This window comes from Dipodomys spectabilis, unplaced genomic scaffold, assembly GCF_019054845.1.
Source record: "Dipodomys spectabilis isolate Male_0828 unplaced genomic scaffold, ASM1905484v1 ptg000240l, whole genome shotgun sequence".
NCBI classification, from domain to species: Eukaryota; Metazoa; Chordata; class Mammalia; order Rodentia; family Heteromyidae; genus Dipodomys; species Dipodomys spectabilis.
In genome coordinates, this window is record NW_024870917.1 from 516,927 (window position 1) to 541,267 (window position 24,341).

Genomic DNA, 24,341 nt, shown 5'->3' on the forward strand with positions numbered 1-24,341 from the left:
GTAGAGGCCGCGGTGAGCAGGGAGAAGGTAGAGGCCGCGGTGAGCAGGGAGAAGGTAGAGGCCGCGGTGAGCAGGGAGAAGGTAGAGGCCGCGGTGAGCAGGGAGAAGGCAGAGGCCGGGGTCAGCAGGGAGAAGGTAGAGGCCGCGGTGAGCAGGGAGAAGGCAGAGGCCGGGGTCAGCAGGGAGAAGGTAGAGGCCGCGGTGAGCAGGGAGAAGGCAGAGGCCGCGGTGAGCAGGGAGAAGGTAGAGGCCGCGGTGAGCAGGGAGAAGGTAGAGGCCGCGGTGAGCAGGGAGAAGGTAGAGGCCGCGGTGAGCAGGGAGAAGGTAGAGGCCGCGGTGAGCAGGGAGAAGGTAGAGGCCGCGGTGAGCAGGGAGAAGGCAGAGGCCGGGGTCAGCAGGGAGAAGGTAGAGGCCGCGGTGAGCAGGGAGAAGGCAGAGGCCGGGGTCAGCAGGGAGAAGGTAGAGGCCGCGGTCGGCAGGGAGAAGGTAGAGGCCGCGGTGAGCAGGGAGAAGGCAGAGGCCGGGGTCAGCAGGGAGAAGGTAGAGGCCGCGGTCGGCAGGGAGAAGGTAGAGGCTGCGGTGAGCAGGGAGAAGGCAGAGGCCGGGGTCAGCAGGGAGAAGGTAGAGGCCGCGGTCGGCAGGGAGAAGGTAGAGGCCGCGGTGAGCAGGGAGAAGGCAGAGGCCGGGGTCAGCAGGGAGAAGGTAGAGGCCGCGGTCAGCAGGGAGAAGGTAGAGGCCGCGGTGAGCAGGGAGAAGGCAGAGGCCGCGGTGAGCAGGGAGAAGGTAGAGGCCGCGGTGAGCAGGGAGAAGGCAGAGGCCGCGGTGAGCAGGGAGAAGGCAGAGGCCGCGGTCAGCAGGGAGAAGGTAGAGGCCGCGGTCGGCAGGGAGAAGGTAGAGGCTGCGGTGAGCAGGGAGAAGGCAGAGGCCGGGGTGAGCAGGGAGAAGGTAGAGGCCGCGGTCGGCAGGGAGAAGGTAGAGGCCGCGGTGAGCAGGGAGAAGGCAGAGGCCGGGGTCAGCAGGGAGAAGGTAGAGGCCGCGGTCAGCAGGGAGAAGGTAGAGGCCGCGGTCGGCAGGGAGAAGGTAGAGGCCGCGGTCAGCAGGGAGAAGGTAGAGGCCGCGGTGAGCAGGCTGGGCAAGGGCCAGATCACCCAGGTCCTTGTGAGTGGTAAAAAAAAAAAACAACTTAAAATAGGAATAAAAATAACAGAATCATGATTATTACCGCTGCTATAAATAAGACACCACTTTCCAAAACACGGAGCCTTTCTAAGTGCAGCTGTGGCTCTCCTCCCGTTTTTTCCACCTTCCCCGGCCTGTCATGGTGCTGGGCCGAAGGTGCCAAGCCCGTTTTAGTAGATGCTATAAAAAGAGCAGCAGAGCTAGTGGTGATGAGCAAACCCCGGGCTAAGATTAGCTGCTGGGCGGGCCTCGCCCTCCTAATGGGAAGAGCAGCTGGGATTCCCCGGCGGAGGACGGGCTGTGCTGCCCCGCCTGCAGCCCCGGCCCCAGGCCAAGTGTCCATGGAGACCCGATGGGCACAGGCTGCGTTTTGGAAAAAAACGAAGTTGAGCTATGGGGGTTCCCTGTGGAGGGCGGGAGGGAGCCCGTGGGGTCAAAAGAGCAGGCTGAGCACCCTATAAACCCAAGGGGGGCCTGGGCGGAGCTCCGGGCAGTCCCGTGTCACAGGGGAGCATCCTCGGGGAGACCCCCTCGGTGCCCACCTGAGACCTCTCTGGAACTCACAGAGCCAGAGGGCATCAGGCACATGTGCCTGATTCTGAGCTTCTTGGAGGGGGCAGAACGGCGAAGGCCCAGCGCAGACTCCCACGGCGGCCACGCTGCGCTGCGGGAGTGGAGCCACACAGGCAAACTGACCATCTGCTGTGCGGGGCGTCAGATTCTTTCCCGCGTATAAGGCGCTCAGAGAGAGGGCTGGGCCCGTGGTTTATTTTTTGTGTGATGGCCTTTTATTTCATTTTTTTTAAAAGTTCTTAGCAAAGGCTTATTTATTAAGAGAGAGAAACTAGGAGGGAAAAAACAAGAATGTCCTCCCCCAAAGGGGGGGAGGGTGGAGCGGTAGAGGGGCTCCACGCCCGGGTCTGGGTGTGCCCCTCCCCACAGGGGACCCCACGCACGGTCCTGGACACGCAGTCTCTGTGCCTGGGCTGGTTATTACGTTGTAAGCTCGCCTGGCGCCATGGGGCTGACGCTGCACTTCCACACTCACAAGCACAACACTGCCGCAGAAAGCAAACACGTGCGGGCATTTTCCACGTGCCAAACCCTGTCCGTGTGAAAAGCCAGCCTGCACCTGTGCGGCCCATCTCTGCATTGAACCGGAGGGAGCGTGGGCTCAGAGAGGGGCAGTGACCTGCCCCAGGTGGTACAGCGACTACCACCTGAGCGCCTCGGTGTAGGAGGGTGGCCCCATCCTGCCCAGCCCCTCTGCACCCACACCACTTCCCCTGCACTGCAACGCTCAGTGGTTGACATGAATGACAAGGGCAAACCTTGACACTCAGCTCCCGCCTCCAAGTGCCAGAATGCTGCAGCAGCGCCTGCCCTCGCTGCCTGGCCCGTAGCCGGAACTGGGAACCTCTTTCCATGGCAGAGAAATGTGAAGTATTGATTAATACTGCATTTCGCCAGGATTGTTTTTTTTTTTTTGGGGGGGGGTCCGGTCATGGGGCCTGAACTCTGGGCCTGGGCGCTGTCCCTGAGCTCTTCAGCTGAAGGCTAGCGCTCTACCACTTAGCCACAGCACCACTTCCGGCTTTTTTTCTTTTTGCTTATATGGTGCTGAAGAATCGAACCCAGGGCCTCAGGCATGCAAGGCAAGCGCTCTACCACTGAGCTACCTTCCCAGCCCAGGACTGTTTTACGGGGGAAAAACAAACAAACACGGCATTTCTGGAATGAGATGAGCCATGGTGGAAGTTTCAGCTGCAGATTCTGGAGAAGAGTTTAGTCCAACATTCCTAAAGCCTCCAAGTGACTAGAATTCTACTGCTAGGAATCAACCCTGCATAAGCAAAAAAGTACAAATACAGATGCGCGCTTCACAAGACTAGTGAATCCCAAAAGTGTAAGAAGACTGATTGCAGAACTGCTTATAATAAAAACACAAGTGGTGCCAGGTTTATGGCTTGCACTTGCAATCCCAGCTACTCAGGGGGTAGAGACAGGAAGATCACAGGCTCAGGGCCACGCCAGTGAATGTTAGCAAATGCCATCTCAAAGACAAAATATACAGCTGGGTGCCAGTGGCTCACGCTTGTAATCCCAGCTACTCAAAAGGCTGAAGTCTGAGGATCCAGGTTTGAAGCAGGCAAGTTTGCAAAACTCTTATTTCTAATTAACCAGCAAAAAGCTGGGAGTGAAGGTATGGATCAAGTGTGAGATCCTGAATTCAAGCCCTGACATTGGAAAAAAAAAAACAACCCACAAAACATAAACAACAACCAACCAACCAACCAAAATTATAAACAAAAGGGCTAGGGTTGTGGCACACGCCATGGAGTGCTTGCCTAGCATTCAGGAGGGCTGGGGTTCCATCCCCAGCACCACAGAAAACAATCAAACCACCAAAAGTGCATCAGAAGCAAAGTGTATGGGTGCACAGTGTTCTCTATGCTCTTACAATTACTCAACATGTAACTCATTGAACCCGCAAGACAACACGGCAGGGTAAGATTTCCACAGTGAGGACACAGACACAGAAAGAAAAGTTAAACTAACGGCACAGCCAGGATTTGAACCCAGGCTGTTCAGAATGAGAGCATGCTTAACCATTAGGCTATTTGATTCCTCTCTCTTGAACTCAAAACCTGGATGCTGCCCCTGAGCTCTACTGTTCAAAGCCAGCGCTCTACCATTTGAGGCACAGCACCACTTGTGGTTTTACTGGTGGTTCATTGGAGATAAGAATCACACAGACTTTCCTGCTCTGGCTGGCTTTGAACTGTGATCCTCAGATCTGCACATCCTGAGTAGCTATGATTACAGACGTGAGCCACCAACACCCGGCTGACTTCTCTTGTTCACCATAGGAAAAAGGTTTAGAAGTTTTCCTGTGTAGAAAAAGAATAACTACAAGACACAAAGTTAAGGAGGAGGACAGCTTCAGCACCCCCTACCAAGCAGAGTCCTCCATGAACACACACTGCAGCACGGCTGCCGGCGCTGAGCTGACAGGCCACGAGTCGCTGCCCAGTAAGAAAACAAGAGTGGGTGCAAGACCACACCCCGGCTCTGCCACTGGCACCCGCGTGCAACTCCAGTAGACAGACTGGAAAAGATCTCGAAATGCCACTCACCTGTGGTCTTCTCCGTGAACACCACTTTGGACTCGGCCGTGAAGTTCTGCCCCGTGAGGATCATCTGCTGGCCACCGTAGACCAGGCAGCCATCCATGTCCTGTCTCTCCACCATGGGCAGCTCATGGGCAGACCGCTGGGCTGAGGCCGAGAGAGAGAGAGAGAGAGAGAGAGAGAGAGAGAGAGAGAGAGAGAGTCACCCCCTGCTCACAGAGGCAGCCTGAGCTCACTACCGAGGCACACCTGCTCTGTCCCCTTGTCCTCCATCATCCCAAGTGGGGAGAAGGAGGGATCCTGCTCCTGCTGGTCCTGGGGCTTGAACTTGGGGCCTGGGCGCTATCCCTGAGCTTCTCTCTCAAGGTTAGTACTTTATTACTTGAACCACAGCTCTACTTCTGACTTTTGGGAGGTTCATGAGAGAGAAGAGTCTCATGGACTTTCCTGCTTGAGCTGGCCTCAAGCCTCCATCCTCCGGTCAAGGCTGCCTCTGTTACAGTTGGCACTTGTCTGCCCACACATGCAGGCACCATGCACGGTAAACTTCAGAGCCATTGCTGCAAGATCACATGCCCTTGCCGTGCCACCGCGTAGCCCTCAATGGGGTCTGGAAGCCACGGAATCTGCACCATAACCCACCAGAATTCCAGAACATGCTCACTTGACACTCCGCTCAGGCTTTGTCTTGAGTATATGCCCTCCCTGGCTGCTTCTTCCCCTTTTGATACACTGCCCAGAGCTTTGCTTGAACTTCTCTCCCTCCATTAGGGAGGGGAGGGCCTGGCCTTTGTGCAAGTCTGTGTGGGTGAGCCTAGGCCAGGCTGGGAGAGGGTAGGTGTGTAGGTGTGTGCGTGTGTGCGCCCGCATGCGCTATAGCTAGCTCCCCCCAGGTCTGTACATCCACACCTACAGTGACTGAAAGATGGAGGAATGGCAGAGGCCTTTGCTAAGCACTGGGCAGAAGATGCTTGAACACCACAGCAGCCTCTGAGGAAAGAAGCAGTAAAGTCACTCACGCTTGACTGGGAAGAAAACTGAAGCTAAAGGAGCCAGGTCTGTGGCCAGGCTTCGTCTCACTCCCAAGGCCAGCCGCACGGGGCCGTGGGCAGGAAGGTCAGACAGCTGCCTCCCTGGACAGGTGAGTAGCAGGCCCCGCCCCTACAGACCACCCTGCTCTCCTGGACCCCACCTCCCAGACCACGCCTCTTCCGGCCTCCTCGGCCCCGCCCCAAGGCCGTTCCTCACGCCACGCCCCCTCTCCAAGCCACACCCTCTCATTAACCCCCACTTGCCCAGGCCACGCCCGTTCCTGCCACGTCCCCTCCAAGCCCCGCCTTCTCTCCTCAGCCTGGCCAGTCCAGACCGCGCCTCTTCCCTCGGCCCCGCCCCCGGCCCGCCCCGGCCGGCCTGCCGCGCGCTCGCCGTGAGTCAGCCGGCTCCGCGCCTCGGCGCTCCTCCCGGAGCCGGGCCGGGCGCCAGCCTCTCCGTGCCAGCGCCCGCGCACCGCCCCATCCGGGAGCCCAGCGGCAGCCGCGCGAGGCCCCCGGGACCCAGCCTTAACCCTTCCCTGATGGGCTCTCCCCTCTGCCCCGCCGCTGAGCCGCTTGCGGGAGCCCGAGGCTTCCAGATGCTTCTCCACCTTGCAGAGCCGGCGGATGCGTGCGCACGCACACGCCCGACCCGGCTCTGCTCCCGGAGCCCCCCCTCCCCGCGGCTCGCAGCCGCTGCCGGCTCCGGGGCCCTCCGCGGGAGCCCCGCCGTCCTCCCTCCGCGCCGGCTTCCTAACTGAGCTGCCGCCGGCGGAGGCTTGGCGGCAGGGCAAGCGGCGGGGGGCCCCAAGGCCGCCTGCGATGGAGTCGGGGCCCGGCTCCGGCCACCACGTGCTACAGGTGGAAAACCTGAGTCACGGCGGGGGCGGGGCCGGCGGGGCGGGGCCGGCGGGGCGGGGCCGGGAGTCACTGGGCGGGGCGGGGCCGGGAGTCACTGGGCGGGGCGGGGCCGGGAGTCACGGGGCGGGGCCGGCGGGGCGGGGCCGAGAGTCACTGGGCGGGGCCGGCGGGGCGGGGCCGGGAGTCACTGGGCGGGGCCGGCCCCGCCCTCCTCCCCGCAGCCCCGCGCGCTGCACCTGCTACCTGACCGGAAACGGGGCTGCGGGAAGGGGGGTAATGCAGACTTAAAGGGGAAAAGCCGCAAAGCCCGGGCCCGCTTCCCCTACGCCTCATCCACGTTTGCATGCGAGTGTGGGCAGAAGCAGCCATGTGGGGCCCTGGGAGACAGGCAGAGCCTCGGCCTCATTCCCGCACCCCAGGCAGCTGTGGACCTGCGGGCAGCCAGGTGCGCCTGCGCCCCCTCTGCCCCGCTACCTCCTGCCCCCTGCCCTCTGCCCCCTGCCTCCTGCCCTCTGCCTCCTGCCCTCTGCCCCCTGCCCTCTGCCCCCTGCCCCTTGCCCCTCTGCCCCCTACCCCTCTGCCCCCTGCCCCTCTGCCCCCTGCCCCCCTGCCTCCTGCCCTCTGCCTCCTGCCCTCTGCCCCCTGCCCTCTGCCCCCTGCCCCTTGCCCCTCTGCCCCCTACCCCTCTGCCCCCTGCCCCCCTGCCCCTCTGCCTCCTGCCCTCTGCCCCCTGCCCCTCTGCCCCTCTGCCCCCTGCCCCTCTGCCTCCTGCCCTCTGCCCCCTGCCCCCCTGCCCCTCTGCCCCCTGCCCCTCTGCTCCTCTGCCCCCTGCCCCTCTGCCCCCTGCCCCTCTGCCTCCTGCCCTCTGCCTCCTGCCCTCTGCCCCCTGCCCTCTGCCCCCTGCCCCTTGCCCCTCTGCCCCCTGCCCCTCTGCCCCCTGCCCCTCTGCCTCCTGCCCTCTGCCCCCTGCCCCTCTGCCCCCTGCCCTTCTGCCCAGCAGAACCAGAGGGGGAGCTGCAAAGCCCTGACCACTCCACACTCAACACACACACACACACACACACACACACACATACACACACGCAGCCCAGGCCCTCCACGGGGCCCGGTTCTTCACTTTGGCGTGGGACCATAGTGCTTTGTGCCTGGTCTCTACCCTCCAGGTTCAACAGCACGGCCCCCCCCCCCACGGCCCCCAGCCGTGACCACCAAACATGCCCAGATGTCCCCGAGGAGGAGAGTACACACCCAGTCACCCTAGCTGGCAGCCAAAGTCAAGTGATTCTGAAAGGGTCTGAGGGGCGGGCTTTTTTTTTTTTTTTTTAGGAAAAGCAGTTTGGATGGTTCGTGGGGGCCACGGGCAGCCTGGAGTCTGGCTCCATGATTGAAGGGTGGTACCACGCAGGGACACAGGGAGCAGGAGACACCCATGGGATCAAAAGGCCATGGTTTCCAGAGCTTGCTGTGTGACCCTGGAAAAGTCGCTTCACTTCTCAGTTATATGTCTCCTCTGTTAAAACTGCAATTGTACCAGAGTCTGCTCCACACAGTCCTGGATGGTCACAGGTCAAAATGCGGCTATGATCAGCTCTAACGTCAACACAAACACCCTCGGAGGGATAAGTGGGTTTCTGTTTATGGTGATGAAAATGTTCTAGAATTAGTGATGGTACTTGGTGCTGCTGAATTCCACACATTCAGGTGGATCAAATGGTCAGTTGTGTGGTGTGTTTTCTGACATGGTTTACAAAAAAGGATCTGCTAGTTGGTGACACCCCGCTGGCGGTGCCTGGGCCTGGTCGCCCCTCTGGAAGCTGGCTTCCTTCTTAGAGCCCACGCCCTTGGCCCCTGCTGGCTGCGCTTCTCAGGGATCCCAGGGATCCCGAGCTATCCAGGGTTCCTGTCCCCGGACATGGCCCTGGGCAGGTCCCCCATTCCTCAGCCTGGAGGCAAAGCCAGCGGGTCCATGAAGCCCCTGGAAGAGGAACCCGGGAGGGGGCAGGGCAGCCCCAGGGTCTGTCTGAAGCAACTTCTACCACCTATGGCTGCTGATTCAGGAGACAGGCCAGGGCCTGGGGGAGGGCCAGGCCTACTCCCACCCCTCCCCCTCAGTCCGGCCCAGCTCTGCAAGCGTGTGGGGATTCCGGAAGTTTCCTCGCTCAGCCCTGGGCTTGGCAGTCTGGCTGGGACGTGTGCGGATGTCTGCAGCCCAGCTCCTGCCTAAGCTCTGCGGTGGCCTGGCAGCGTGCCCCCCCCCCCTCCTGGCGCATCAGAATGTGGCTGGGGGCAGGAGGAGGGCCTCTCATATTTTCTCCGCTTTGAAAGTGCAGGCGTTCTTGGCTACACCGCCTGACGGCACGGTGCGTGCAGCACGCATGCTCCAGCGAGACGCCCCAGCCCGGGGACACTCACTCCACAAGCCGACGCCAGGAGCCCCACCCCTCCTCCCCTACCCCCACCCCCAGAAGAAAACCTGACACAATCTCCCTGCTGCCTTCAGACAGGAAAAGAAAAAGGATGCCAGGCACCGTCAGCTCACGCCTGTCATCCTAGATGCTCAGGAAGCTGAGATCTGAGGGTCACGGTTCAAAGCCAGCCTGGGCAGGAAAGTCCGTGAGACTCTTATCTCCAATGAACCACCAGAAAACCCGAAGTGGTGCTGTGGCTCAAGTGGTAGAGCGCTCGCCTTGAGCTGAAGAGCTGAGGGACAGCGCCCAGGCAGTGAGTTCAAGCCCCATGACCAACAAAACAAAAACCAACAAAAGTGGGCTGTCTGTGCAGTAGGCACCTGTAATCCCAGTACCTGGGATACTGAGGCAGCAGAGCCAGACCTCGGGCGGGGCTGAGGGGAGAGGGAGAAAGGGCCTCACACAACCTGCTTCCTTTTAAGTTTACAACCCTGATAATACTGCTTCATACACGTTCAAGACCCATGATCAACCAAAAAAAGGAGGAGGAGGAGGAGGAGGAGGAAGAAAGACAGAAAGGAAGGAAGGAAGGAAGGAAGGAAGGAAGGAAGGAAGGAAGGAAGGAAGGAAGGAAGGAAGGAAGGAAGGAAGGAAAAGGAGCCGGGCACTGGTGCTCACACCTGTAATCCTAGTTACTCAGGAAGCTGAGATCTAAGGATCTAGAATTCAGAGCCAACAGAGAAATCCAAGAGACTCTCATCTCCAAGTAACCAACAAAAGAGCAGGCAGTGGGACTGTGGCTCAAGTGGTAAGCACCAGCCTTAAGAAAACAAAAGCAACTAAGCACAGTTCAAGCCCCAATACACACACACACCTATGCGTTAACAACAACAAAAAATACCAGTAACCCAAATAAAAAGAATGGGCAAATTACTTGAGCAGACCTCTCACCAAAGAAGAAAAACAGCCCACAAGCCTGGATGCTGAGCCATCAGAGCCACACACACGAGTTCCACAAGGAGACTCCTTTCCCTCCCTAGGGTGGCCGGGCTTGGAAGGACAGACAGACAGCTCAAGAGGCCAGGACCCTGCTTTCTTGAGCAGTGTGTAGAGGACAGGAGAGCCCCCCCCCCCGCATTCCCGGTCATCTGCCTTTCCACAGGCTCCCTGGGCAGGCAGCGGTCACCTTCCACAGCTCAGCCACGCGTGGGAAGGAACCACGGAGTCACCACCTACACCGGCAGCATGTGCCCAGTGCAGTCCCCGGCTAGGAAGGCCCAGAGCTCCAACCCCCGAGAACCACAGGGCAGTGGGGAGGGGACAGCAGCCCGCGGGGCAGACCCCAGGGGACCAGCAGGAAGGACAGACTTCCTCCCGCGTGGCTCTGAATGGCGGCTGCAGAAGGCTGGGGCTCCCGCCACACCCACCCGATCTACAGCCTTAATTACACCCCAGTGAAAAGGTGTGTGGCAGAGGGCGGGGAGAGAGGCGGGAGGGAGGGGAGGAGGGAGGGAGGGGAGGAGGGCGGTGGTGGCTGAGAAGAGGGGAGGAAATGCATCCCGCACCACAAGGAACAGAGTAGCTGCACACCCTGAGCTCTGAGAGGACCCGCTGTGAAACTGCTGTAGGATTTTCTTGAAGCACAAGGCACTGAGAAGCTGGGGGGGGGGGGGGGGGGGGGGGGGAATCTACAGGGTTTAGCTGGAGTAAGTCATGGGTAGAAAGCTTCTAGAAGGTTCTCCAGACAGGGTACCCCCCACCCCCAGGACCTCTCCTTTCTCTTTCCTGGCTGCCTTTTGTCCCTCTCTCCCTCTAGGAAGTAAGAGAACCTTCTTCCTGCCCTGAGCTCTGGGCCCTGCAGACACGGATCACGGGAGGGGTGTGGGCAGGAGCCGTGACCGCCATCACCCCAGGAGAGCCAGCGCCGCCCCCCTAAGCGGGCTCTCGGGGAGGAAGGATGGCTGGGTAGCTGTCATCCCAGCTACTCAGGAGGCTAAGAATGGAGGATGGCAGTTCAAAGCCAGCCCCGGCAGGAAAGTCCCTGAGACTGTTCTCTGGTTAAGGGAGAGCTGTGGCTGGAGGGACAGAGTGGCAGCCAGGAGGGGGGAGGGCTCGGGCACAGCACCCAGGCCCTGAGTTCAAGCCCCGGGACTGAGGGATGGGAGGGGAGGCTCGAAGCCAGCGCTTCCCAAACTCACTAGCTCCACACCTGGGCTGCCGCCCAGACCAGCGGAACCAGAGTCTCCGGGCATCAGTACACACACACACACACACACACACACGTGTGTGTGTGCACATGTCTGTGGGGGGGGTGTGTGCGTGTTCACAGGTGATTCTGGGGTGCGGTCCCAGTAATACTACTCCAGGGAGTACCCTGCCTGCCTGGCTCCGGCTCCCAGCACAGAACTCAGGCCAGTCATCCACGCCTTGTAATGGCCTAGGAAACACACCGGGGACACAGAGCACCCGTGGCCGCTGTGGCTGGGTCGTGTCTTATCTAATAGAACCTGAGAACTCATTCTGTGCCCCAAAACGTAACTCAGTTCCCGAGTAAGGATGCAACTCCACGTTCTCATAGTAAACACCTCCTCCCCCGCGGGCCCACGCCGTCATCAGCAGATACGTATTCCACACAAACTGGGTCAGGACGTGTTACTCTCCCACTGTCAATAAATATTTACTGCCTAGCTCCCTACAGATTATATAGTAAGGCGATCAGCCAATAAATATTTATGGGACTGCCAGGCCCTGGTCTAGGGAAATGGAGCAAACGAGGAAATAAAAAGTAACAGACGATGGGGGGGGGGGGGGGCAGGGGGACCGCAAAGATGGGGTTGTTATGGAGACCACGAAGTTTCACAGAACTAGAAGAAACTTGAAAGCTGGAGACTGCTACCTACAGAGGGAAACAGAGCCCTTTACCAAGAAACGCTTGGTTTCCTCCTCTGCCAGAGCAAGGTTAGGGGACTCTCTGGAGGGCAGCCTGGTGGCCATGGGTGAGCTGCAGAGCCTCTGAGTGACAGCAGAGGGCTTGATGGGGGGGGGGGGGGACTGCTGTGGCCTCCCCCCCTCCCCCCCCCTCCCCACCCCCCGCAGGCCACAGAGTCGGCTTCCAGAAGGAGAGGCCTTCTCTGCTCCCCATCCTCCTCCACCCAGGCCTGCGCACCAGCCCCAAGCGGTCAAAACCTCAAGGTGGGGTGGGAGGGGAACGCCAAGGGGGCAGGGGTGAGGACCGGGGAGGGGGTCTATGGAGGAGAGGGGGTAGAGGTTTCTAGAAGGATGTGGGTAACACCTGCCTTCCCTGGCCATCCTAGGTTTCTCTCTCCCAGCTCAGCACAAACTCATCACTGCCGCAGCCCAGCCCCACCTGGCCTAGACAGAGGCCTGGGTTCACTTCCAAAGGCCACCCAGAGCCCAGCGGCGCTGCTGCCCACAGCCGGGCTCCCGCCCTCTCTCCTCGCTGGCTTCAACCCAAGGCCGGGGTTCCTCTGCCCTTCCTGCGGCAGACCACCATGCTGTGCTCCTCCCGCTTCACCTCTGCTGGAGATCGCCTCTGATCACTACCACCGCACGCGCGCGCATGTGTGCGTGTGTGTGTGTGTGTGTGTGTGTGTGTGTGTGTGTGTGTGCTGACGCCGGAACCCAGGCTCAGTATGTATTCTACCACTTCCAACCAACGACCATCTTTAATTAAAAAAAAATTAAATGCCTGTAATCAATCCCCAGAGACGCTGAGAGGTCTCCACTGCTCCCTGCTGCCATCACCTGCTCTCCTTCCCACCCTGGCCCCACCTCTGCAGGGAATCCCTGTGTCAGCTGGGCATGGAAAATGTCGAATGAAAAGAGGAAAGCCTGGAAGCATACTGGAACATGAAACACGACTGTAACAACATAAAATATCCTTAGAAGGCTAAAGACATTACATAAGCACATTTCATGTCTGAAGCCATGTTTGTTTGTTTGTTTGGGGGCCTCGAACTCAGGGCCCAGGTGCTGTCTCTGAGCCTGTGTGTACTCAAGGCTAGCACTCTACCATTTGACCCACAGTACCCCTTCTGGCTTTTTTTTCTGAGTAGTTTAGTGGAGATAAGAGTCTCATGGAGGGGCTGGGAAGGTGGCTCAGTGGTAGAGCGCTTGCCTTGCATGCATGAGGCCCTGGGTTCGATTCCTCAGCACCACATAAACAAAAAGAAAAAAGCCAGAAGTGGCGCTGTGGCTCAAGTGGTAGAGTGCTAGCTTTGAGCTGAAGAGCTGAGGGACAGCACCCAGGCCCAGAGTTCAGGCCCCACGACTGGATCAAAAAAAAAAAAAAGTCTCATGGACTCTCTTGCTGGCTTTGAACCGTGATCCTCAGATCTCAGCCTCCTGAGTAGCTAGGATGACAGGCATGAGCCACCGGTGCTCAGCTGATGTTTATTTTTGTCTTTATGTTTTCCCCAATAATTTCCAAACCTGCAAAAAGCCAACAGAGAGGAAGCGGTGTGATGTCTCAACGCCAGGCAGAAGCTCATGGCAAAATACGGCTCAAAAAACCAAACCAAACCAAAACGAACCTAAGAGCAAAATTCTCCTGAAAAGAGCCAGTGAGGAAGCTGGACTGGGTCTCCAGAAACCTGGCTGAACTGGGGGTGGAGGGTGGGGGTGGGGTGGAGGAGTGTCTTTATAAATGGCAGCTTGTGGTAAATCATTCCGGGGTCTGCAGGGTGCTGATAGCTCCCACCTTACAACTCTAGCTACCCAAGAGGCTGAGATCTGAAGAACTGTGGTTCAAAGCCAGTCCAGGAATGAAAGTGTTCTAAAATGTCCTCTTCAAATGAACCAGCAAAAAAGTGGGTTGGAGGCATGGCTCAGGTGGTAGAGCGCCAGCCTTTAGCAAGTAAGACAGGCAAGTGTGAGGCCCCGAATTCAAACCCTGGTACTGAAACAACTGATGACCATTTCTATGTTGCGGGTGAGCCTGGTCCTCAGCGGCGAGCGAGCGAGCATTGGCGTCCCTGTGGACCCCCGCCGCCCCTCCCCCGGCCTGCACCTGACCCTGGGCAGACCCCACCACCACCACCACCACCACCGGGCCACAGTGGGCGGAGCAGAGGCCCTGGTTCAAATCCCAGCTCTCCGTCTTTGGGGCGGGCCCTGGGAGCTCCACCCCCTCGTGGGTACAAAGCCCTGAAGAGCTTTCTGGAGCTGAGGGGGCCTCAGCGCCCTGCCCAGGCTGCGTGCCCGGAGCTCGGGAGCAAGGGGACACCGTGTGCCCCCAACTCACCCCCCACCCCCGCATCTACCTTTTCTAGAACCAGAATATTTACGCCTTTCCACTCTGCTAAACCAAGCCCTGGGCTACCCAGTCACCCACGCTGGTTTTTTATTGTTCCCACAGTAAACAGGAGCCGAGCTCCGTCCCGCGCGGCCCCCTCGGCCGTGGCCAGCCCCGGGCCCCACTCACAGCACTCGATGGGGTTGGACGCAGTCTGCAGCGAGACGATGCGGCCGCTGGCCTCGGGGATGTGCACGCGGAACACCAGACGCACGCGCGTGTTCTTCCTGCCGATGTCCGTCTCGCCCTTCCGCAGCTCGATGTCCGCATTCCGCAGCTTCAGGATGCCCGCACAGTCGATGCTGCGGGCGGGGGGCGGGCCGGGGTCACACACCACCGTCACCCACCAAAAACAACTGTCCCTGCCACAAGGACGGGCGGCCGGCCAGCCAGGGAGGCTGCCGGGGCTGCCACATACCCCTCCCTGCAAGCCCCAGTCCCAGGCGCACACCAAGTGTCCCGTTAAACACAAAACCGCTGCAGCGCCCAGAGAAGCTCCCCAGCGCCAATCAGTTCTCCGGGGAAATCTTCCGTGCTAAATTGTCCCATTCTCACAAGTTCCCCCCAAAACGAGCCTGCTGCTCACGCCTGTAATCCTGGCCACTTAGAGGCTGAGATCTGAGGATCTTAGTCTATGAGACTCTTATCTGCAATTAACCAGCAAAAAGAAATGGAGCTGTGGTTCAAGTGGTAGAGCACCAGCCTTGAACAAGAAAGCTCTGGGACAGCACTCAGGCCCAGTTCGAGGCCCAAGACCTACACACACCTACAAACAAGTGCCCCCAAACCGAGAACTGCCGTCACTGTGCCACTGTGGTAGAGAAGAGCAGCCTGGGGTTAGGAGACGCGCCCAGTTGTTCAAAGATAAGAGACCCAGCACGTGTGCACTCAGCTCAAAGCAGCCCCGGGAGTGTGGACAAAGGGCGGGGCGGGCATAATCACACAAAGCGATTGCAGGCTCTGAGCCAGCCCGGCCTCCTCGCGCCCTTCTGTTTTCCTGACGCTTTCATGCATTTTCTCAGGAAAGAGTTTTTGGTTTGTTTTTGTTTGTTTTTAACTCCAACTCATGCCTGCATTGCTCCCCTGCTTCTAGACAAAGCAAGCTCTGCAAGCTTCACCTCCTAGTGCCACACGGGACAGTGTCTACCCGCTGCATCCGTATCAAATCTATGATTCACACACCTACCAATAAGACCTCACGCCAAGTGACCTGCTTCAAAGATTCCTAAGTACTCTCCCCGCTAAGATGCATGGAGACATTCTCCCACAGAAGCCGGCTCACGACAGCTCTGTCCACAAGGCTCAGACCCTAGGACCCCAAGCATGGCTGTGTCCTTCCCCTCTGGGCAGTCCTAACCTGAACAAGGCCAGTCCCCAGGTCTGACCCTCCCCAGAGCCCCTGACCACGCCCCCAGGGCTCTGGCCCCACCCTCAGGACCCTAGCCCCACCCCCAGGCCCGCCCCCAGGACTTACGTGGCCCTCATGTTGTTCTTGGGCTCCAAGGGGATCTCCAGGACTTTGGTGTTGCCCACGATCTTCTCGTAGCTGGTGGTGGTGACGGTCTTCCCCGTTATCCGGTGCACCTGGTAGAAGGCGTGCGGCTTCAGGATGCGTTCGTCTGCCGTCCCGATGAAGATCTGCAGCCCCAGAGGCTTGGAGTCCATGTAGCCATGCAGCTGAGAGGAGGGGACAGGACGGAATCGTTGGGGTAGCCAGTGCGCTGGCTGTGTTCTGACCACCGAGATCAGAGGAGAGAACCGGCCGCGTGGCTGCAACACAGCCACTGCAAACAGCTTGGTGGCTCACCGGCACCGGGGACCATGGGTAACCCGCAGGATCCTCCCCAATGTGGAATATTAGGTAGCCAGGAAAAAAAGAAAATATGGGATTTGAATTGCACAGAGGGAGAAATAGCCGTTAGTGGCTTGTCGCTGGCAACTGAGGGTCAGGGCGTGGAGCCGCACAGTCCCGACAACTGAAAAAGGATCTGGAAGCAGGTGGGAGCCCGGGGAGCGTCAGGGAGAGTCACGCACAGCGACACCCGAAGAGGACACTTGGGGGAGAAACACAGGGCCCAGTGCCCGCGCACGCACCTCCGGCCAGATAAAACCACACGTCTGCAAACGAGAGGCTAAATACGCAAGAGTCGACAGGACAATACAGCAATTAACCAGGGTCCACTGGACCATTAAGGAAAAAAGAGCTAGGCCACAGCTCAATCATCTACAGCCGCGCGCCAGTGGCTCACGCCTGTCATCCTAGCTACTCAGGAGGCTGAGATCTGAGGATCGCGGTTCAAAGCCAGCCTGGGCAGGAAAGTCCATGAGACTCTTATCTCCCATGAACCACCAGAACACTGGAAGTGGCGCTGTGGCTCAAGTGGTAGAACACTTGCCTTGAGCTGAAGAGCTGAGGGACAGCGCCCAGGCCCAGAGCTCAGGCCCCACGACCGACTAAATAAATTAACAACTAAAATAAAAGGCCTGAAGAAAGGGAGGGCAGCCTTGAGCCGGCCAGCAGAAAGCTCGCAGAGGACACAGAACAGCGGCACCGAGGGAGCCGGGCGCCGGGGAGCGTGCCGGGCGCCGGGGAGCGTGCCCCGCGAACGGCTTCCTGTCTCCGCCTTCGATCCCACCTCACCGCCCCGGGTGGCCCAGCTCCTGCTGCCTGGGCCTCCCTCCGTGTTCGCAATGAGGAGCCTCGCCATCCTCCACCTCTCGCGTCGGTGATGAAAACCAGGCGGCCCGCTGGCACGCACATGTACACACACACGCATGCATGCACGCACGCACACACGCCCACCACGGTGTCCAAACCACACCAGATTTAGTTCCAATGGCCATAGCCACCACAGGAGACCGAGGAAGCCAGCAGGGCCAGCGCTGGGCCTGCGGACAGAGGGGCCGGACCCCTGTGCCCAGCCCGGGGTCTGTGAACACACACACACACACACACACACACGCACACACACACACACACACACACACAATCGCCCATCCCCCCCTCAGCTTCCTGGGCTCCTCCTCACGTGGGCAGTGACGGCTCTGTGGCCCCCTGGGGCTGGGGGACTCCGGGCAGCAAAGTCCCTCTTGCCCGCCCTTGGCCTGTGGCAGAGATAATGCTACAGAGGGTCGGTTAACTGTATACAGAGACCTTCTCACCCAGCTCCAACCCCTCACTGCAGGTGACAGAATCCAGCACCATCTGGCCTGTGCCTACCTTACCAACTCCACTGGGTCCAGCCACCTGGCTTCCGTGCCTTAGAAACAGGCCAGGGGTGCTTCCTACCCCAGGCCCTTTGCATGTGCTGCTCCCACAGCCTACAAGCATTCTTCCACTAGGTCTTTCCCTGACCACTTCCTCCCGATCCCTCAGGTCTCGGCCTCAGTGCGGGGCCTTCTCTGCGTCGCGGCTCCCAGTGGCTTCCTGTTTGTTTCCTTCCTGACAAGGCTGAGTGTAAGCTCCGCATTATTTGCTTGCGGTCTGTTTCCCCTCCCCAAGGCGGGCGGCCTCTTCCTCACCGAGGCGGCACCGTGAATGGTTCCTGGCAGGCAGTAGGGGCTCAGTAAATATTTGCTGGCTAAATAAATGGGTAGACGGAGGGCAGGTTCTCCACGGCCTGGCGTTCGGAGGCTGACTCATTCCCCGCGCCAGAAAGAGAGAGACAGACAGACAGACAGGACAGAGAGAGGACAGAGAAAGGAGAGAGGACAGAGAGAGGAGGAAGCGGCGGCATACCCTGCGATGTGAGGTGGCGGCAGGAATGCGCATGCCCGGGCAGGGGACACCCCGGGGCCTGGCCAAATGAATTTTACAGCCCTGAGTCTGAGTCGAAAGGACAGTGACTTGGCAGCCTCTGGGGGCCATGAGGAAAGCGAGACACAGACGCGCCACTGGCCTCTGGATACTGGCCGGGATGGGGAGACGTGGGGGGGGGGGGCGGTCCCCAGGGGCTTGGCACACGGGCTGACCCAGCCAGCCGGAAACGGCAGCTGCTCGGCCACGCCCCTCCGGAGGCGGGCACATCTGGGCACATCTGGACAAGGCCCAGGCTCCGGCCTCTGGCCTTTCACGCCGCCCACACCTGGAAGGGGCTGGGGGGGGGCAGGACTGAGCCCCCTCCCCCAGAGCCGCCCGAGAGCTCGGCCATGGCCGCCCCAAGAACCCCTTCCCGGCCCCACTCCGGGATCCTAAGATCCAACTTCTCGGATCCAACCCCACCATGGCCTCCACATGCATGAAGAACTTAGCTCAAACACGCAGCCTGCCCAGCCCTGTCTCCCAGGACTCCACCTCCTCTCTGTCTGCTACTTTCCTTATACCCAGTCAGCTCCCTCTGCCTCAGGACTTTGCACGCGCATGGCTGCCGACCCGCTAGGCTCCTTCCTGAAAGCCTCATTGCTCCAGATGCCCGCAGTGCTGGTCTGGGCCTCTGGGCCTCCCCTCCCCCCCAGGCCTCTGCCCCCCCCAGCACAGCCCTCAGCGGAGGTACAGGGCACAGACTCCCCCCGCATGAAGACCGGTGCGCCAGCCCCATGCCACACGATGTGGCTCCAGCGGTGGCCGCTCTGCGTGTGAGCGACCTGAGGACCTGGAGGTCTGCGTAAGGGGCGTCGCAGGCGACCTGCCGCTCCCCCTCCCCGGCTCCCTGGGATGGGTGTGGGCCACGGAGCCCCCCAGCTCCCCACCGGCCTGCAGCTCCCCCTCCCCGGCTCCCTGGGATGGGTGTGGGCCACGGAGCCTTCCCACCCCGCGCTCCCCACGGCCTTTCCCCTTCCAAGCAGCACCCTGACCCCAGCGGCATCTGGACCCCTTTGCCCTGCATTCAGCCAAGGAGCCGTGGCAGAGCTTCAGGGAGTTCGGGGGGGGGGGGGGAGACGCTCGCCCAGCGAGGCAGAGGCCCCCCCCCCCCTCCGTCTCCCTTCCTCAAATCCCACTGCCTGAGATGCAGGTGTGCTGGCTGGAGCTCCAGCAACGGCTCGTGGCCCTGAGGTCCCCAGGCCGACACCTCTACGCTCCCGGCAGCCAGAGCTCCGGAGCCTCGGCGTCACGTTGGTGCTACCGAGGCCCCTGGGGAGGGCATCCGGCAGAGGCAAGCGTGGAGAGGCTCAGAGAGGCGGGCCGGCTCCCGGCTGCACACTGGCCGGCTCCCGGCTGCACACTGGCCGGCTCCCGGCTGCACACGGGCCTCTGTGGGTGCTGAAGGACCGTGCCCGAGGGGCGGGGAAGCGGGGAGAAGCCGCCGCAGTCTGACTCTCCCCGGGGGGTGACGATGGAACTTGCTAGAAATAAAATCTCTGCTCACCGTCTGTCTGGCTTCCGAATGGCTTTTTCCTCGTGCCAAGGCGCCAGGCCTGGCAGCCGTGGAGAGGCCGCGGCGGCGGCTGGCGGAGCGGGCAGCGTCTGTGCGGCCGGCGTGGGGGGAGGGGGCTGGCGGTGCGGCCCCTCGGGGGTCGAGGACCCACGTGACCCCCCGAGGCCAAGGCCTGCTCAGGCCGGCCGCATCCGGGCACCTGGGCAGCTCGGCCCCGGGCGCTGGGGACAGAGCCCGGCCCTGGCCTTTGCATACACGGGATCAGAGAGGTCAAGGAGGCTGCCCGGGGTGCCCAGCACAACAGGAAACCCAGCCAGGCTGCCCGAGGCAGGGGTCTGGACCCTACTTCCTACCGGGGAGGCCCAGGCGGACCTGGGACCCCAGGCAGGGGCAGCCCACGCTGGAAGCCCCACGCACGCCAGGGTGTCGGCCAGGGGACGGCGTGAGACTGGAGGCCGGCTGCTGCGGGCTGTGCACAGTACGACCAGCCCCATCCGGCCTGCTCCGGCCCAGCTGTGGCTCAAGGGGTAGAGCGCCACACAGCTCCTAGATGGTGCCCGGGCCCTGGGTTCGAGCCCTGGGAACGCTCCTCCCCTCCCCGGGAAAGCACTGCACACTGAGCCCCAAACGCATGCAGCCCACCCTGGCCCCCCGAGCTGCCTGGCCCCCCCCAAGCTGCCCGGACCCCCCAGCTGCCCGGACCCCAGGAGGTGAGGTCAAAGGGCACGGGCGGGGGAGAAGGGAGGGGGGAAGGCACGAGGCTTCTTTCCCCTCTCCCTCCCTGCCGTCCTCCGTCTGCCCCAGAGTCGGGGGAGGGGAGGGAGGGCTTGGCGGGGGCTGAGGAGCAGGTGGACAGCTGGGCAAAGGCTGAGGGACTGCGTTCCTACGGAAAGACCAAGGCAGATGTTTGGGGGGTGTTCCCACTCTTTTACACAACTCGGGGGTCACTGCCTGCTGACCTCCGCTGTGGTGCAGACTGCAGGAGGCCCCTCTCCCTCCTCTTCTTCCCCTCCCCCTCCCCCTCCCCCTCCTGTCAGAGGTGGAGGCAGGGACGCTGGCCTGGCCTGGCCCATGGCTCCAGCTTGGTTTCCCGGTCTTAGGTCATGGCAAACCCCCTGGGAAACCTAAAAACCACACTGGCTGTCAACACTGAACTCTGCGCTGCTGCCGCGGCCTGTGTTCTGAGGCCAGGCCCACCTTCAAGCAAGCTCCGGCCCCAGGGCCTTTGCACTGGCTGTTTCCCCTCTGCCCCAAGATACGGGCACGCAGAACTCTCCTCAACTCCCACCCCTTTGGGAAGTTCTCCTCGGAACAGCTCCCCGTCACCCAAACAGCCCTCTGCCACCTGCGGTCACCTCCGCCCCTACTGCACCCCTCCTGCTGCATGTTCTGTTTTGTGTTTTAACCACACAGCAGAATGTAGAGCTGGATGCTATCTGAAAACCACAGGAGAGTGTGTTCTGCCCAGCCCATCTGTATCTCTGGACAAGATCGTGAACACTTGGGGCCCCCAGGGCCTTGGGGTGTCTAGGGCAGGGGCTTGGAAGAGCCCAACATCCACACAAACTGCCTGAGAGCCACACACAGAGGCTGCCTCAGGAAGCAGCCATGAGACCTGAATCCTGCCATCGCAGCACACTCCCAAGGTCATCCCTGGACGGAATCAAGCAGCTCAGCTTCTTAGCATACTCTAGCTGACGCTACTACTGACGCACACCTGTAATCCTAGCTATGGAGGAGGCTGAGTCCTGGAGGACGGCCATGGGGAGCCAGCCCCGGCAGGAAAAAAAATCCCCAAGACACTGTATCTCCAGTGAGCCAGCACAAAGGTGGCCTGGAGGCATGGCTGATGGGGTTGAGCACCAGCTGTGAGCAAGCCGAGCGAGCGTGCGGCTCTGAGTTCTAGCAACAGCCACAGAAGGGGGGGGGGGGGGCCCAGAGCCTTTGGAAACAGGTCTGGGAGGCAGTAAACACGAGCTAGGCCCCCGGGCTCGACTGTGTGACCTCACACGGTCACCTAACTTCTCTGGGCCTCCAGGACCGGGGACCTGGCCCTGTGCACCCCGTCCCCAGCACCACGTGACCTTCACCAGCCCCGCCCCTTGCTGTCATCAGGATGACCCCGAAGAATGCAGAGGTCAAGTGGCAAGCAGGTCACCCCGGAAGGGACCCAGTGACGCCCACCACGGCCCCCGGCACAGACAGGGGCCCGCCGAGGCCCTCTGACCCACCAGCTGCAGGAACGCCGGCTCTCCCACATTCTGGAAGCTTCCGGCACACAGCCAACATGCAAGGGGAGTGGCCCCTGCCACTTGTCTCTCTCCTCGGCTCGGGTGTTTGGAGATGGGGTTCTCATATGAACCCGGGCCTGGGACTCAGCCTCCTCCCGTCATGCTGGGACTACAGGCTAACCCTGTCACACTGAGCGACACCTGGACGTGAGGAGAAGCAGCCCCAGACACAGCCAGACACCGCCATAGACACAGCCCTAGACACAGCCCAAGACACAGTCCCAGACACAGCCCCAGCCCTAGACACAGCCCTAGTCACAGCCAGACACAGCCCCAGACACAGCCAGGCACAGCCCTAATCACAGCCAGACACAGCCCCAGACATCGCCACAGACACAGCCCTAGACACAGCCAGACACAGCCCTAGACACAGCCCTAGACACAGCCAGACACAGCCCCAGGCATCGCCACAGACACAGCCCTAGACACAGCCCTAGACACAGCCAGACACAGCCCTAGACACAGCCCTAGTCACAGCCCCAGACACAGTCCTAGACACAGCCAGACACAGCCCTAGTCACAGCCCTAGTCACAGCCCCAGACACAGCCCCAGACACAGCCAGACACAGCCCCAGACTCAGCCAGACACAGCCTCAGACACAGCCAGACACAGCCCAGCCCAGCCCCAGTCCCCAGGGTGTCTGGGCCACGCCCTCTCTCTTCACTAGGACCCTTTCCCGGTCCCCCCTCCACCAGGTTGAGTTTTCCTATCCCTGGATGCAGCGTGGTCTGGCCCCCCTAGATGCTCGGAAGGGCCACTGCGTGCCGGCTTTGGCTGTGCGCCTCACACAAGACGGAGTCTCGGTGAAGATCTCCACTCCAGCCACGAGCGAGCCTTCGACCCTCAACTGCCCCCAGGCCCCGCAGGCCTCCACCAGGCCCCCACTTCATCCCTCCCCACCCCGAGGCCCCGCAGGCCTCCTCCAGCCCCCCACTTCATCCCTCCCCACCCCCTGAGGCCCCAGCGCATCCCCATCCTCACAAACGGGCGCCAGCAAAGCCCTGCCCTAGCCATGGCTCCGGGGGTGCAGGGAACACCAGGGCTGAAGGAAGCGGGGCACGGGGCGCAGTCCTACAGCCCCGGCGGCTGAACCTCAGCGGAGGGGCATGGGCTGCGCGCACATCATTCAGTTTCCAGTGAAGGAGTGAATCTGGGCGTGTCATGAACACTGAGCTGAGCACCAAGCCCCTATCATGGAGCAATTCCACTTCAGGCAAACAAACAGTGACATTCATTTAAATCTGCCCTGCCAAACATTCTGGGTAACAGGCGGGCACCCCGTTAATCGTACCCAACAATCAATTTGTGCGTGTGTGTATGTTGGTCATGGGTCTTGAACTTTGGGCCTGGGCGCTGTCCCGCAGCTCTTCAGCTCAAGGCTAGTGCTCTACCACCAGAGCCACAGCGCCACTTCCAGTTTTCTGGTGGTTCATGGGAGATAAGAATCTCAGGGACCGTCTTGTCTTGCCTGGCTGGCTTTGAACCGAGATCCTCAGATCTCAGCCTCCTGAGTAGCTAGGATGACAGGCGTGAGCCACCACGCGCGGCTGACCATCCATGTTTCTACTGTAATTATTTAGAGGTTTTCATCTGCTTATTTGGGGGGAAATTTTTCAAGTTAGATAGAAATCCATAGACATAAAGGACATTGATTAGGGGTGGAAAACAGAAAGAAACACTCCTGAGCCTGCAGCTGAAACCGAGTACCAAGGCCACGCTCCATATAGCATCACGTATTTAAATATGGAGGAATGGAGAGGAAGCGGATAAAACAGCAGGATGGCGGGCGCCGCTCTCTCACACGTGCATGGGCCCACCAACCCTCCAAGAGCGCCAAGAGCAAACTCCCTGCGTCCCAGCTGTGAAAGCCCCGCGGCGAACACCCAGCACCAAGGGAAGAAGGCCCCGCGTACAGCCCTGAAGCGTGGGGTGGGCCTGGGCAGGGGCCCCGGCGGCCCAGTCCATACCTGAACCACGGGGTGGCCCCCGGTGGGAGCCTTCACGGCGCCTCGGCTGCCCTCGGTCTCGTAGTGGGCGCGGTGGTGGGGCTTGGGCTGCACCTCGATCCGCAGCTCGTAGGAGCCCGCCTGGCTGGACAGCGGCCACTCCAGCGGCGGGAGGGAGGCCGTCACCGGGATGCTGGAGGGAGACGGGAGGTCAGTGGAGGGCGCACCACCAGCCCTCCACTACACCAAACGTAAATGGCCCCTTTTCTGCATATCAATGCTGGGTTGCTGAGCAGATACCTGAGCTCTTTTTTTTTTCAATCGTATTTGGTTTAATTTTAGATCCACAATGTAATTCTTTAAACCATAATGTTTTTACTTATGTTTCACCTACACTGTTTCTCCAAAGCCTTTTTGGTTTCTGTGTACGTGGTGCTGTGGAATTGAACCTGGGCCTCACGCATGCTAGGCAGCATGCTAGGCAAGCGCTCTACCGATGAGCCGCCTTCCCAGCCCCCACTCGCGTGATCTCTGCTTCCTCTTTCATCCTGACAAAGACAGGACACGGGAAGCTAATGCCACTCTGGGCCAGCTCTAGCGTGTTTCTAGCCGCCATGGATACTCGGGGGATGGTGACAAGCTATACCTCCTACCTCCCTCTCAAGAAAACCTGCTCTGGGCACTGGTGCTCACTCCTGTAATCCTAGCTACTCGGGAGATCTGAGGATGCGCTCAGAGGCCAGCAGGAGAGAGCATGACCCTCTGGTCTCCAATTAACTGCCAGGAAAAGGAGGGAAGTGGGGCTGATGCAGTAAAAGGCTAGGCAAGAGCGTGAGGCCCCGAGTTCAAGCCCCAGGACTAGCC

The 24,341-nt window shown here is 60.5% G+C and overlaps 1 protein-coding gene across 2 annotated transcripts in view; it reads right to left on the reverse strand.

Annotated features, from left to right (window-relative positions):
- Positions 1 to 24,341, reverse strand: part of Nfatc2 (nuclear factor of activated T cells 2) — a 79,411-nt gene that overhangs the window by 38,266 nt on the left and 16,804 nt on the right. For both annotated transcript variants that reach the window (XM_042699310.1, XM_042699311.1), the window contains exons 3-6: positions 23,499 to 23,670; positions 15,399 to 15,601; positions 14,054 to 14,226; positions 4,317 to 4,457 (exon numbers count right to left, since the gene is read on the reverse strand). In XM_042699310.1, coding sequence (XP_042555244.1) covers positions 4,317 to 4,457; positions 14,054 to 14,226; positions 15,399 to 15,601; positions 23,499 to 23,670 — 689 coding nt within the window. The remainder of the gene's footprint in view (positions 1 to 4,316; positions 4,458 to 14,053; positions 14,227 to 15,398; positions 15,602 to 23,498; positions 23,671 to 24,341) is intronic.